Genomic DNA, 14,778 nt, shown 5'->3' on the forward strand with positions numbered 1-14,778 from the left:
ATCAGACGGTGTTGTAGATTCAAATCTTATGACCTAATAGCATAGATAATTATAGATGCAGATAGACTGATAGTTGAATTGCGAAAAATAAAAAGCATTTGGGCATTTAAATGTGATGTGTGTGCCAGACCGTCGTGTCTATTTAAAAGCTGCAAGATGGTCTACCTACTCCTATCTAAATACGTTACGCAACTATGGAGTTAGAACTAGAATCGTGATAGCTTGCAGGTTTCCTCCCAACGTAAGCGTATTTTATCACTGACCAAGTATTTTTAACTACACTATTCGCTGCTTACAGCATAAAGTGTAATGGTGTAGGTGCCTTATATCCTTAGATACTTACAGGACTAAGGTCTACGCGGGGGAAACCGGGATGCACATCTAGCTAGTAATAAATAACAATTTATTAATCACTAGCTCTCGTGCGAGTGTGACACTTTTCACCTCACTAGTGAAAACATTTTGTCGCTATCTAGTATAGAGCTTTGTAGTGCTGCGTAGCATAGGCCTGTTCACTATAGACAAAATATCGTCCAATGGCGGCAGAGTCCTAGTCCCAGCTCTTTCGTCCCAATGCAATGAAAGATAGTTATTTCCGATAGCTTCTCGTCATTGGTTGAAATTTGTCGATTTCTCTTTACGAGATTATCTCGCACGTTGATCACACGTTACCGCTGCAGAGGAACTGGAATTTTAAAATAAACAAAAATAAACGAGTCAACTTTTATTTACAGACATTATTTAAATTAGATAGGTTAGGTACATATAAACAATCAAATGGTTGTTCACAAAATAAATTCACGGAAAATATGCCGAAACTGGCGTAGCGCGGTATGTATTTGGTCTTGAGGATTTCTTTTCTCTATAATCAACTTTCGGCAAATCAGTCACCTTGTTTTCTTTGCCCTTGTTTTGTGTATTTGAAGATGAAGACCTCAGCCCGTCTGTAATAGAACAAAGTATAAATACAGACACTTTGAAGCAAATATCATTTCATACTCTGATCCACATGTGCTCTCTAGTACAAAAAAGTTCTCAGTCTTCTATAAAAATGGCGGCGACATGCCCGAGTTTCAACGGCTGGCGGAACCCCATTTTCAGCGCAATATTTAGTTAAATAAGTATTTGTCCAGACTTCTAAAGGTTACAGAAAGGTTATGAAAAGAAATTTCTGTTCTTTTTGAATCTTTTGTCAAATTGAAAATATCTTAAATTTTTTTTGAGTTAGTCATAAACTGACCCCCTTTTTTATTTTTAGTTAATTGTTTATATAACCTCTGCAATTTTTGCGAGCGGGCCTTCATTTTTTTCAAAACTATTTACATTCAATTCTGAATCGAATTATACCTCAACCATTTTATAGGAGACGGAGAACTTATGTTTGTGTCAAAGAGCACATGTGGATCAGACTATCTATGTATAATAGAAAGAACCCCCGCCTATCATCCATGTTGTTCCAATTCTCGCGAGGAAAATTGGGATAATCTCTGATATTGTTTATGATAAGATTTCCACAGGTGTAAGAATTTCTAAAATCAGTCCAGTAGTTTCAGAACCAACTCATAACACACATAAAAAAACGATTTTAATACCCTTTTTTCAAAGGCCTTTTGTGCCCACAAACTTTCCAACCACAGGAATTTCCTGGGAATTTCTGATTTCCTCAGCAAACTTAATAACAAAATTTTCGATAGGTCCAATGTACCTTTTCTGCGTGTCTGGTTGTCTTCAGACGCTGGTTTGAGGTACTTGGGATCTAATCCATTTTTAGCAGAGGTCAACGGTTGCGGGCTTTCCTCTATACTTGATCTGTAAGCAAAAATAAGAACTATACATAATTATGTTTCAAAAATTGAGTGCACTTTAGAAAACTGATTGAATAGAATGGGAGCGATAAGAGTTTGAAAGATTCGGAGTGAAAGAGACATAGAGAGAATAAGATTTTTTTTTATTTGATTAAAGATAAATAATTATGTTCGCAGTCACATTATCTATAAATATATTTTACAGCTTTTTTGTATTTATATAATGGCTTTTAAGCCAAATAAAAGCAATGCTATTTAATTCATGATTCAAGTTAATAAAAATGGAACTGAAATTTGCTGTGTGGCAATACCACATTTACTGGCATTTTTTTTATTCTTTACAAGTTAGCCCTTGACTACAATCTCATCTGATGGTAAGTGATGATGCAGTCAATGATGAAGCGGGTTAACTTGCTAGGAGGAGGATAAAAATCCACACACCTTTTCGGTTTCTACACGACATCGTACCGGAACGCTAAATCGCTTGGCCGTACGTCTTTGCCGGTAGGGTGGTAACTAGCCACGGCCGAAGCCTCCAACCAACCAGACCTGGACCAACTAAAAAATCTCAATCGGCCCAGCCGAGGATCCAACCCAGGACCTCCGTTTTGTAAATCCACCGCGCATCCTCTGCGCTACGCGCTGCTTTTAACTTCAGGACTAGGTAGTTTTTTCCAAATATTATTTTCATCATAAATTATCCAAATATCATTTATATCATTAGCAGATATTAATATTATTTTCATCAGATCATCTTTCATTTCGTTCATCATCAATAAAATTAAGAACATAAAATTATGTAGAACATAATATCAATTATTATCAAGTATCAAAGTAGTTACAGTCCCAAGTGGGTGACACAACATAGGGTTACCCTATGAATGGTAGGACTACAACGCCCTTATTTATTTTCTACTCTTTTGTATCGCACTATACTTCAAGCTGATTTCAAGATTATAGTATAGGAGCCGAAGAGGAGATTTTTGCAGTTACTCGAGCGCGGCAGATAAATATAAGGAACTATACCTTGCACGTTGTTGAGTACATCCACCAAGTATTAGCCCTTAATATTGATGGGTACGTTTAGGGCAAGCAAAAAAAACTAACTTCAGAAATACTCAACCAGCAGATTAAGATAAGGTAGGTGAGTAGATAGCTAAAAACTGCACATTTCGTAAATCTGACGATTTGAGCGTAACGTAATGGAATGGGAGGGTTTTCAAAGTTACAAAATAAAACCCTTATATTTTAGTTCTAGAGTTATGAGCGTGATTAATTTTTTACTTATTTTGTACGAAATAACCTCCTATTTATTTGCTAAAATTTTCTGACAATTTTAATAAGCTAAAGTAATAAAAATCGCTTTTAACATCTGTAGATTTTTTTCCACTGCTAAAAACGAAAAAAGAAAAAACCATTATTTCTTCCTATAATTTAATCTACCAAATGCAATCGGTCCCCATCACGCTCGAGTAACTGCAAATTTAGCATCTCGTGCTCCCGTACTATACTGGAGGAAATTTTCAACATACAGTTTTGAAGTGGCATAAAAGTTGATAGTCTCATCAGTTTCTTGTGATGAATCATTTTGCACACGTTTCCCCATGAAGTAAGGTGTCGAACTTGCTGCCGATTGGACATCTGTTTTGGATGTGTTTCTTGCATAACCATTGGTGAATCCATTTTCATCCACCTTTTTATGAAGCCATTGGATAACTAAACAAAAATAATATTAATTATTATAGAATTTCATACAACGTTTCTCAACCCCAAATAAACCCTCAAAACGATGACAATTTATCGGGTTAGTGTCAAAAAGGTTGTCCCAAAATGGGCCTCTATTATTATTTATAATTTATAAGCAGGTAGATAGTATTTTTTACGGATAGAAGATACAAATTTCTGTTTAGAAAATAATTATCAGTATTTTTGACCCCGCATTGATTTGACTTTTTTTTGTTTCGCTCCTTTGTCTACATATTAAACATAGACAATACAGTAAAAGTGTTCAAAACAGCCAATAAAAATAAGTGGAATTGAATTAATACCCGGTGTAAGCTGTCAATGTCATGTAATATTGTCAAATGTCAATATGACACAAGTTAAAAAGGAACATTAAATCGTAGACAGAGAAGCATAAAACAAAACAATTCCTTACATTGCCTTAAAACGCCTTAAACGAATGCGACTACGCGAAGATCACTGACAATCTGTCAGGGTGTGAGTTACGAGCATGTTGCCATGATAAAACTTCTTATTTAATGTTGTCAGCTAATGAATAAAATTACATTTTATATAATTAATTAAAAAAAAATGCGGGTTTTAAATTTTTTTTTTTATTTTAGGTTTTAAGCCCTATATTTTATGTTATTTTAAGATAAAAATATTTTTTTCTGCTCACTTGACACTCGGAATAAAGTCTTTTCTCTGATTATGAACTTCCTAATCTTAGAATCCTAGAATGCCAAAAAAGAAATGTACTCACCCATATTATTATTCTTAATAGTTTCATCACGATCTTTGAGCGCTTGTTCGTTAGTTACATATTTCTCCTTAAGAGACTCAAGTTCGCTTCTAAGTTTATCCATAGAGTCTATTGTCACCTCTATTTGAGACTTCAGGTCATCTATTTCTTTAGTGTTTCGCTCGATGACTTTCTCTTGCTCCAATGCTATTGCGGTTCTGCATAACAACTATAAAAATTTTTTCATCATCATTATCAGTATATTTGAACGGCCAAGTACAGCCCCTGTAGCCAAGTGGCATGACGATTCTCTTTCTACGATCGACACGACATTTGCTATCGAAAGGTCACGTGATCAAGACCTATCATTCCCATTCATTTTTCTAGTTTTCGAAGCGTTTGCGATTGTAGAAAGAGAATCGACGTGCCACAGGGGCAGGTCAGGTATAGGAGATAGGGTTATAGACCCACCATGTTGCTCCAATGAGGGTTGTCGAGTTAAAAAGATAAATTAATAAAGAATACAAACCTTCTCTTTCATTTCAATGAGCTCACTGTTTTGTTTGGTAATTATTTGGTTTGCCTTCAGCAGTTGTTCACCAGTAGAGTTGGCTGTTTCAGTGTTTTTGTGCACCAGAGATTCACTTAAAGTCAAACGTCTTTCAAGACTAGCCTGAAAGATGACATTTTATTGCAAATTATTTTTTTTTTTTAAGAATATTTGCTATATCTTTTTGAATATGACTAATATTCCCAGTTAGTGGGGAAAGACTGTGTTAGGAGTGGGAACGACAATAGACCATCGGGGCGGGGATCGACGGTGATGAGTCCGACCGCTCTTACCGTTAATCTATTGAGTCTATAAATTAATTTAAATAATATTTGCTAATATTAAACCATATTTATTTTCTTAAATTTGTTTATAGGAGTCAGTGGGCGTTTATATTTATACCAAGGAACCCAGTTGCAGTGAATGGATTTTAATGTTTTTTTTCATTTAAATCCTTATGCTATATTCTAAAATATTACCGCTAACTAATGATGACTGGGTAGCATCATTCATTGTTTATCATGGTTAAATGACATAGTTATCAATAAAATTTTCATATAGCAATATGTAGCACTATTTCTGACGACCATATTAACCTGATATTATTTTTGATAGCTTACATTTATTTTTATAAGCTTGCATTTATTTATATAGGAATTACCACCAAATCACACGAAAATAAACTTATTTTAAAAGTTGATTTTCTCAATAAATATAAAAAAATTCAATAAGAATGTAAATACAACAAACCTTTTCCATTTTCTGAGTCTGTATGGTTTCATTTAATTTCTCGATGTTTTCTAAACTGTCCTTAACTGCCTAAAATTAAAATAAATTTAACAAACATTAACTTAACTTAACATACTTATTGTTATTAGAAATGAACTTAGCCTGTATAATACTTAGTTCATTTGAATGTATTAATAAAGTATTTTTACAATGAAATTTGAAGTTAGTAACGTGCGGATTTTCATTATGGCCAGTGTTAAGTGTGTTAGTATAAAGTTTCTGGTATTTTTTTTTAAATTATAATTATTAGGTATATATTTAAGTAGGATATATAAATTCGAGAAATAAAGCTGGGAATGACAATAATTTTCAAGTCGAAGGCATCATCAGTGTTATTACACATATCCATAATTAATTAAAAACTAATTACCTTTTCTAAATATGCACATTTTGAATTGACTTGGTTAATTAGCTTTTCCTTCTCTAAGATATCTTTTTCTAGAGTTGCATTCTTAGCTTTTAATGTTGCAACCTCTATATGGGTCTTCTGCACTTCCTTTTCTAAAAAAATCGTTCTCTGAGTTTTATCACTAAAAACAGAAATAAATGCTTTAAGACAAACTATAATTCAGTGAAACGGGTAATCAAAACTAATATTTATTTATAAATGTTGTTTCTCAGGTGGTGGTTCGATCCCTAGCCTGTTGGTCTATTGTCGTACCCACTCCTAATACAGTCTTTCCCGACTAGTTGGATCAGAATGGGAATATTGGTCATTTTTTGGATGTGGCAAATATTCTTTTTAAAAAAAAAATATTGTTAAAAAGCATAATAAAGTTACCTAATCTGGTACTCCAACTGTGTAATACTATCTTTATGCTGCTTTATATTCTGTGTTAACTCCTGAATCTCTTTCTCTTTTTTGGTTAAATTATCCTGAGATACTGCAAGCAGGTTGTTAGTGTTTATTTCTGCACTTCTTTGTAATTGTAATTTTTCCTGTAAATTTAAATTAGATACAAGTTAACTTTAATTATGGTTGAACTTCACACATAGTTAAGTTAGTTTTATTATTAATGATTGTCATGAATGTTTATATCAAGTGGTGTTAATTTGAACATGAATTAGATTCAACTAGCGTCAACTGTCAAACACTTCTCTGTACATTCTCTGATAACTTTTTGTAGGCATGTAAACGTAACATAAATAGTATAAAATAATCATAGGAGCCTTCAACTTATTTTTTAATACCTGTGCAAGACGATCTTTTTCCATCTTTAAAGCATCTTGAAATTCCTTCTCATGTCTTAGTTTATCTTCTTCCATTTTAGACACAGTAAGTGTCAGGTCATGAATCTTTGCTTCCATCTTTAGACATTTATCATGCCACATCATTTCATTGCTAGATGCTGAACTCTTTAGAGCTGCCAGTGATTTCTAAAATATTAATAAATGTCAGATATATTTTAAGAAAAGGTAGCTGATTGATTAGACTTTAACCTAATGGTGTAAATTATATGTACACTGTAATTACAGTACAAATGAATTGTATGTAGTTTTCAATCACAATTAGAAATTGGAATTATTTATTAAAGTCATAGATTTTCATCAGTCTGAGTTCTATTATTAGTAATTAGCTGGTTCCATCAATAGAGAAACTTAATAATTGTTAGGTATATTTGTTAATCATCAAGCTCCAAGACATAATGCACATGTAACAGATCACTAAGCCCTAATTGGGCACTCTACTGCATTAGCAATTAGAAAATTATCAAATATCTACAGAAACATCTTTAAAGTATGTGTATAAAACAAAGTCACATTATTTTCGCCATTTATAACACCAGAAAAGCTCAATGGTTCTGGATTTGTTACATGACAGAGTGATAGATCATCAGCACCATCATATCAGGCATTTTATAGGGACTTCCAAACATCACGATCAGGAGCAGACTGTATCCAGAAAATTCCTGCGACTTGCTTGATGTTGTCAGTCCACCTGGTGGGGGGTCGACCAACACTGTGCTTTACACGGCGATGGAGCGAGCTTGCTTGGAGTTTCTCTGTGTGATCAAATCAGGAATGAGGAGATCCGCAGACGAACTAAAGTCACTGACATAGCTCAGTGAGTTGTAAAGCTGAAGTGGCAATGGGCAGGCCACATAGTTTGAACAGCCGATGGACATTGGGGTCCCAAGAATGGCTGGAATAGCGACCCCGCACCAAAAAGCGCACAGATAAACTGTTGTAGATTATCATACATAAATAACAAAGGTTGGTTTTTTAGTGAAATTTTACTTTTAATTCTCCAATAGTTTCTGCCATGTGCTGTTTGACGTCACTGTCACAAGCTGGTCCAGTTTTTAAGGATAAGTGGATGAGACGTCTGAATTCATTGTGTTCTACTACTTCAAAGTTGTACTGTATTGGATTTATTTGTTGTACAATCAAAAACCTGAAAAAAGATATCAAAGTTTATAATATCTAAAATATTTAAATTATCTTTCTATTAAATATTTAATTTTTTATTTTTTTTAGAGTTATCAGTGTCATTTTTTGCACTAATTCTACAGTGTGATAGCACTGTCTTACTATCACTACTAATATGAGATGAATTCTTAGCATTCCATGGATTTATAGAGCGGGTGCCGGGTCCATCATGTGGTAGAGACAAAAGCTTTGATATGTAGGATGGATAAGGATGTACTAGACAGTTAACTAACACTCCGCTCCTCTGCTTGTGTTGTTATCCCTGCATAGCTCTAGCCAAACTTAGTAAGATCATACTAGAGCAGCTTTGGATACCTGTTCTAATGAAGAACTTGCTGCAATTCTAGTGAGGAACTTTTGATGAAGATGGGAGTTTATTCTTTCAAGTGAAACTTACTAAACACATTTGGCTGAAATTCTGGCCTATTTTCATCAGAGATCCAAAACTCCAATTCTAGTGAGACATTCTTTTACTTTCTCATTCTTACTGCCATTCTTGTGGTCAGAGCTTAGTAGACTTTTAGGACCCTTGCAGATAGATAATAAGTGAAATTGTGGGTTCAGCAGTTTGTGCAAGGAACTACCGCACAGATTGCAGGCGGTCAGAACGCCTAACCGCCTATGTACCCGCCTACGCTGTGCTATGAAGCTTACTTAAGAACATTACATTATATAGATCTCTTTAGAGTTCAGGTTAATTGCATATATATTAAAAAAAGTCTGCTATCTTACATATTATTCGAGGCGCACTGCTGCAGCAGTCTCACAACTTGAGAAGGAAAGTTGTCGAAGTCAATAAGAAGTCCTTGTTGTTTTTTCAGATCTTCATAGTCGCATCGCGTCAAATTAATTCTACATAAGAATGTTGGGTCGTCATCGTCTGCGAGAGTTATCCGCTGGAAATTAGCATTTTATAGTAACTTACGTTCTATGAAGCTTGTATACAAATTCACTAATAAAATGTAATCGAACCAAACTATCGTTTTCATAAAGTTTGTCCACTGCTAAAGTTAAATCTTTTTTTGATTCTTCAAAACCTCTCTTGAATGTTATGAAATATTTCCCTTTGTGGAACGTTTTAAAAACCATTTTAACTTGTTAAGTAGAATAATCTATACTATAATAATAAAAACTTTTACATAAATTGTTTGTTTTGAATTTGAAATCACAAACACAGACCACAAATGAATCACAAACGTCAAAATGAACTTTGAAATTTGAAGCCCACAGATCACATCACAGATTTATATGATACCACAGATTGTTAATTCTATGCCACAGATTGATAACATTTTCTGACTAGACTAAATCACAGAACCACTCCACAGAAAAAAAACAAAAAGACTAATTTCAAACACCAGATAAAATTACAGAAACATATACCAGAATGATCAGACTAAATATATAGGGACCTGCCTCGCTACATTATATTCTATGTCAAAGTATAAGATCAATGATCTAACGCTTTAAAGAATCGATGTTTCATAGTTGTAATCGTTTTCGTCGTGGAAAAGTGTCTCCGTAATAATACATATTTAAGTTAAGCCTAACCATGATGCAACAATAAGCACAGTTGGTTTTACTGTGCGCTGGTTATTATTATATACAATATTAAAAAAAAAAAATAACAAACAAAAAGAGAATTATTATCTGAGACATACTTAAAAATGAGTGAGTTGATAACCTTTTTTATAAATGAATAAATAAATAAATGATGTGTGAGTTTACCTCGTCCCCCCAAAAATTAACATGGCATTTTTGTTGATGAATTTTGTTGCGATAAAAGACCACATGTATTTAGTCTGAGCCCAAATGTGTTTATTTTTTCATTGGTAGACAGACGGTGTTCTTTTTGGTTGGGAGATTGGGAGGGGAAGTAGGTGTCAAAATAATGTCAAAATGGGTCTGACTCTGACGTCACACGTGAATCAGTTATGAATTTACGTGATTCATTCCGTAGATTGTAGTGTATTTGTTATTAAAAAAAAATCCATATACGTAATACATGAAATAAAGTCTGAAAGACATTAAAAAAGTACAATGATGTTAACTTCAGTAACAATAAAAGATGCCTGATGTGTGTGTTTTACGTAGCTATTCAGTGTTTGTCGTTCGGCCAAAAGTGATAGAGCTCCAAAATGCCATTCGATTTTCTGTGCTGTGTGAGACCCGGTGTGGAAGACATAGTGGAGCTAGATTATTCTCATCATTCGTTAACGGATGTTCCAACGGACGTGTTCGTGTACGAGAGAACTCTTGAAACTCTACTATGCCAGAGCAATCGTATCACGGAGCTGCCCCGGCAGCTATTCATGTGCCATGGTTTAAAATACTTAGATCTGAGTGACAACGAGCTCCAGGCGATCCCATCGGCCATATCATCATTGGTCAATCTGCAGCATTTGAACATCAGTAGAAACACCCTAGCATCCATACCAGATAACATGAAATCACTAAAGAATTTAATTTTCTTAGATCTTAGTGTGAATCCATTAGAAAAATTGCCCGAAACGATCACCAACCTCATTGCTCTACAAGATTTATATCTGAATGACACATACTTAGAGTATCTTCCTGGAAACTTTGGTCGATTAGCCAATTTACATATTCTCGAGTTGAGAGATAACTATTTAATGATTCTACCTAAGTCTCTGTCTCGATCCACTGAGCTCCTGAGGTTAGATATTGGACAAAATGAATTCCAACAGTTTCCTGAAGTCATTGGAAGATTTCTAAAGTTAAAAGAATTGTGGATTGACAGCAACAGTTTCACTAGTATCCCCGCAGTAATAAAGCCTTTAGAAAACCTAATACATTTAGAAGCTAGTAATAATATGATAGAGGAGCTAGCTCCAGAAATTGGTTATTGCACTCAATTGGAAGACATCACTTTGTCCATTAATAGTCTAACACAGCTTCCAGACAGCATTGGTCAACTGAGCAATCTGACAGCTCTCAAATTGGATAATAATAGGTTGTATTCAATACCAGATAGTATAGGACAATTGAAAAATCTGGAAGAATTAATGTTGATGTGTAACTACATAGATAAAATACCATCTTCAATCGGCCTGTTGAGGAAACTGAAATATTTTAATGTTGATGAAAATTTGTTAAGAGTGATCCCACCGGAAATTGGTAGTTGTTCCAAACTATCTGTGCTGTCACTTCGTGCTAACAAGCTGACAAAAGTCCCTCCAGAGATTGGCCATTTGACCTCTTTAAGAGTTTTGAACCTGGTGAGAAACTCCCTGAGTTTTCTTCCGCAGTCATTATTGAATTGTGACAATCTAGTTGCCCTCTGGCTGTCTGAAAATCAAAGTAAACCTTTAGTGCCTATGCATTCTGAAGTAGATCCTAATACTTATGAACAAGTTCTCACTTGTTTTCTCTTTCCCCAAGTGCCTTTGACTCCCATCGAGATTACTTCAGATAACGTAAAGCCAGACAACACAGAAGCACCAAGTGCCCCACGTCACATCAGTTTTGTTGACATGAAACCTGCCACAAAAACTATAGAAAAACCAGGTCAGTTACGAAGAGCTCCTACTCCATATCCAAAAGAACTAAGGGCTATGGCAAAACATGCAAGAAATATTCACAAAGATGGTACACAGGATGTATCCCCACCAATGCAGAATGCAGTGCATATAAAAGCTGCAAAAATAACTCCTACTTTACAACAGAGATTTGCTTCAGATAACAAAGTGGACAGTAATAATACTTGCAATGATAATGACAGAGTACAGCAAGATTCTATGACAGCATCAGTTTATGATAATCTACCGACAGAGAATGCCTACGATAAACCTCTAGACCTTAATTATGAACAGGATAAAACATATAAAAGTGTGGATCATGCTCTCTATGTTGACAATAATACTGATACAGAAGGGTTCAAAAATGATAACGTGGATTCATGTGGTTTAGCACCATCACATTATACAGTTAAACAGACTGAAAGATATTCACCGAGACAAGATACCAGACCCAACAACTCTGTGCCATCAAATAATTATAGGGGACTCACATTAGAAAATAAAAATTATCCAGCAACAAATGACCACAGCTACCATACTTGCACTGAGGACAGTTGCCAAATACAGAGATTAAGTGTCAGTTCTCAAGAAAGACACCCCTCTGAAGAACCTCTACTGTCACCCCAATTTAATGAAAGTCCTTATTCTGTTAGGTGCAGAGTAGAGAATTTACCTCCATTTGAACCTGTTTATCCTAGAAAAGAAATGATATGCCACGCTGATACAAAATATCATGGAGACACATATGGTAGTGAAAATTATGCATGTGGCGCACAAAAAATTTATGCACAAAGAAAGTATGACGTTTTTAATTATCATCCTCAAGCCGCACGAGATATTCCCAGCCCAAGAGTGAGCACAGTAAGCCAAATTGTTAGTTCTACCACCATGCCAAATTTATGTAACTATAATAATATGTACGCTCCTGCTAATATGGTTCCTCATCATTATACTGGTGCACTTCATCAAACTTCATCCCCTAACTGTAACCTTTATGAAATATCAACAGCTAGCCCAACATATATACCCTCACAATCGCCAGAGCTGTATTCCCCAACTGGCCACACCAATGCAACAAATCCTTATCGCATGACAAACACACCCTTGATATCAGACGATGGCAGCTTTACCCATATACCTTCTATTCCTAGTCAAAACATGTATGATATATATGATGCTATACCAGCCTCGTCAAACGCTCCTAGTGTGGCAAGTCACAGACATAGCCCCAGTGGTGGGTCAGAGACAATGTACAGGAGGAGTCAACCTCCTCCTTATCACATTGCAGCTCCGTATACAAAACATGCTCAATATTTTAATGGTACTGGGGGATAATGATAAATTGGATTACAGATGTGATTTTTGAAACAGTTTAATATTATTACTTAACTTTTTTACATAATTTGTCCTGTTGGCAACTGTTTTCTGGATGTGCAATTTTAATGTGATATCATACTGTTGAACTTTAAGATAATTTTTAAGGTGCTAAACTGGATCATGTTGATGTTATCCAAAGGGCTAACAAAAGGAAATAATGGAAAGCATTAAAAATGATGTGATGCAATAGAAAATCTTGTAGGTACTGTGAGGTACAGTTTTGTAACAACTATGTTGTCTCATTTAGGTATTGTTATAAATATTCAAGAATATTGTTAATAAATGTCCAGAAATATTTTTCAACTTCTTACTGAAATTAGTATTTTTTAAATAAATTAATTAAATTGTGTGGTAATACACAAAGGTTTTAATAATAAATAATAATATATTAGAATTTCAAAAAATGATTTTTCTGGACAATTATTATTAAATAAATTATAAGAATCAAACAGAGTATGTCTATGTATTAAAAATTCAAATATTTTTTTATTTTCTTTCTTGAGTGTGATGATATGAGTAATTCTAAGATTGTTCTTACAAGTCTTATTATATTATAGATGTGTTGTTACATTGGAATAATTATACTTAATAATTGCTCTCTATTACTTCTATACTTTCAATTTGATTTGGGTGCTGAAGTTCCTATATGGATCAAAAACATTTTTTTTCAAACAGCAGTAAACTAAGACATATATATTTTTTCTGCTCTACTCTATTGTGTACCTATTCAATATTTTTTTATGTATGTATTTATATTTATGTACATTTCAATATTTTTGTATATTTTTTATAATTTGTGGTATTCTGCAATATACTTTTTATGCCTACATTGAGTCACTATTATTGCATTAAATATAATTTACAATTTTTTTTAGATTAATGAAGAAATCTAAGTAGTATTTATTGAACTTATATTTAAGAAATTAAGCATTTATAAGGGCTAAATGAGGGTCGAAATCCAGATGTACTTATATGTATATGTAATGTTAACATAATAAAATTATTGACAAATTCTATAAATTTTAAAAATTATTACTGAATGAGATAAGAAGAGTTTAGGAGCACGAATATAATTTCTGGATTTTAGTAACAATTGTAAATCTGTAAAAACAGTTTCTGTAATATACTTTCTTAGTCTAATTTGGAGATTCTGTTCATTATTATTAAAATATTATTAATTGTAGGACAGTAAAGTATTTAAATCCATTTCAGAATTTTTATGCAGTGCGTCAGTTTTTAAATTAAAAAAAATATATTTCGTATTTTTGCGCAAATGTAACTTTTGTATTTTTGTTGATAAAAATAAGAGCGAATTTTTTTACGCTTTAAATAATCAAACTATAAATGTTTAATTAATCTCGTGTCTAAATTGTTTTAATTTGATGTTCCGACAATTTTATTACAAAAAAACATTTTAAGCCAAATTAAGTATTGAGTCGGATCTTTGCCAGGTGCTTGCGAAATATTTAGCAAAAAATAAAAACAAAAAACCCGACTAACTCAATAATTTTTTTAAACATTAGAAAAAGTATAAAAATTTTAAATTGTCTCAAAGATATTTTTTGTAAAAACAAGGCCACAATTATACCCGCCAGCCAGGTCCCTCAGGTATAGAACCTCTTCTATACCTCTACTACTGTGTACCTCTTTACCTTTTCGCTACAGGAAATGTTTTCAGCTTTCCTCAAATACCCACCCAGAAATGAGTTTTTATCAGATATGGATCGGACGCAGTGTATAAACATGTTTGTTTATGTTCATAACGTTCACAGAGTCATAATAAAATGGATTTTTGTGATTATAAATATAGCTATACGTAAATAA

General features: G+C 33.7%; 2 protein-coding genes and 1 long non-coding RNA gene across 4 annotated transcripts; 2 read left to right on the top strand and 1 right to left on the bottom strand.

Annotated features, from left to right (window-relative positions):
- The first annotated feature begins 4 nt into the window (after positions 1–4).
- LOC128198725 (uncharacterized) lies at positions 5–9,158 on the top strand. The gene is made up of 2 exons (XR_008251442.1): positions 5–241; positions 8,860–9,158. It is a non-coding gene; the product is annotated as an uncharacterized LOC128198725 (long non-coding RNA).
- Positions 712–9,212, bottom strand: LOC112044450 (spindle assembly abnormal protein 6 homolog). 2 transcript variants are annotated; one of them, XM_024080305.2, is made up of 12 exons: positions 9,011–9,212; positions 8,771–8,934; positions 7,847–8,003; positions 6,800–6,985; positions 6,390–6,547; positions 5,979–6,138; positions 5,570–5,638; positions 4,799–4,942; positions 4,291–4,498; positions 3,338–3,521; positions 1,706–1,809; positions 712–944 (listed from the first exon to the last, which is right to left on the bottom strand). In XM_024080305.2, exons 1-12 carry the CDS (start codon positions 9,125–9,127, stop codon positions 799–801), a joined length of 1,797 nt encoding a protein of 598 aa, XP_023936073.2. In that variant the 5' UTR covers positions 9,128–9,212; the 3' UTR covers positions 712–798. The 2 variants fall into 2 exon arrangements, with proteins under 2 accessions (XP_023936073.2, XP_052741365.1); XM_052885405.1 differs by lacking the exon at positions 8,771–8,934 and having other exon boundaries at positions 8,964–9,212.
- Positions 9,213–9,880: 668 nt separating this feature from the next.
- On the top strand, positions 9,881–14,117 carry LOC112044449 (protein lap1). The gene has a single exon (XM_024080304.2). The coding sequence runs from the start codon at positions 10,177–10,179 to the stop codon at positions 12,910–12,912; it is 2,736 nt and encodes a 911-aa protein (XP_023936072.2). The 5' UTR covers positions 9,881–10,176; the 3' UTR covers positions 12,913–14,117.
- The last annotated feature ends 661 nt before the right edge of the window (positions 14,118–14,778 follow it).

The sequence above is a fragment of the Bicyclus anynana genome, chromosome 14 (genome assembly GCF_947172395.1).
Source record: "Bicyclus anynana chromosome 14, ilBicAnyn1.1, whole genome shotgun sequence".
Taxonomy (NCBI): Eukaryota; Metazoa; Arthropoda; class Insecta; order Lepidoptera; family Nymphalidae; genus Bicyclus; species Bicyclus anynana.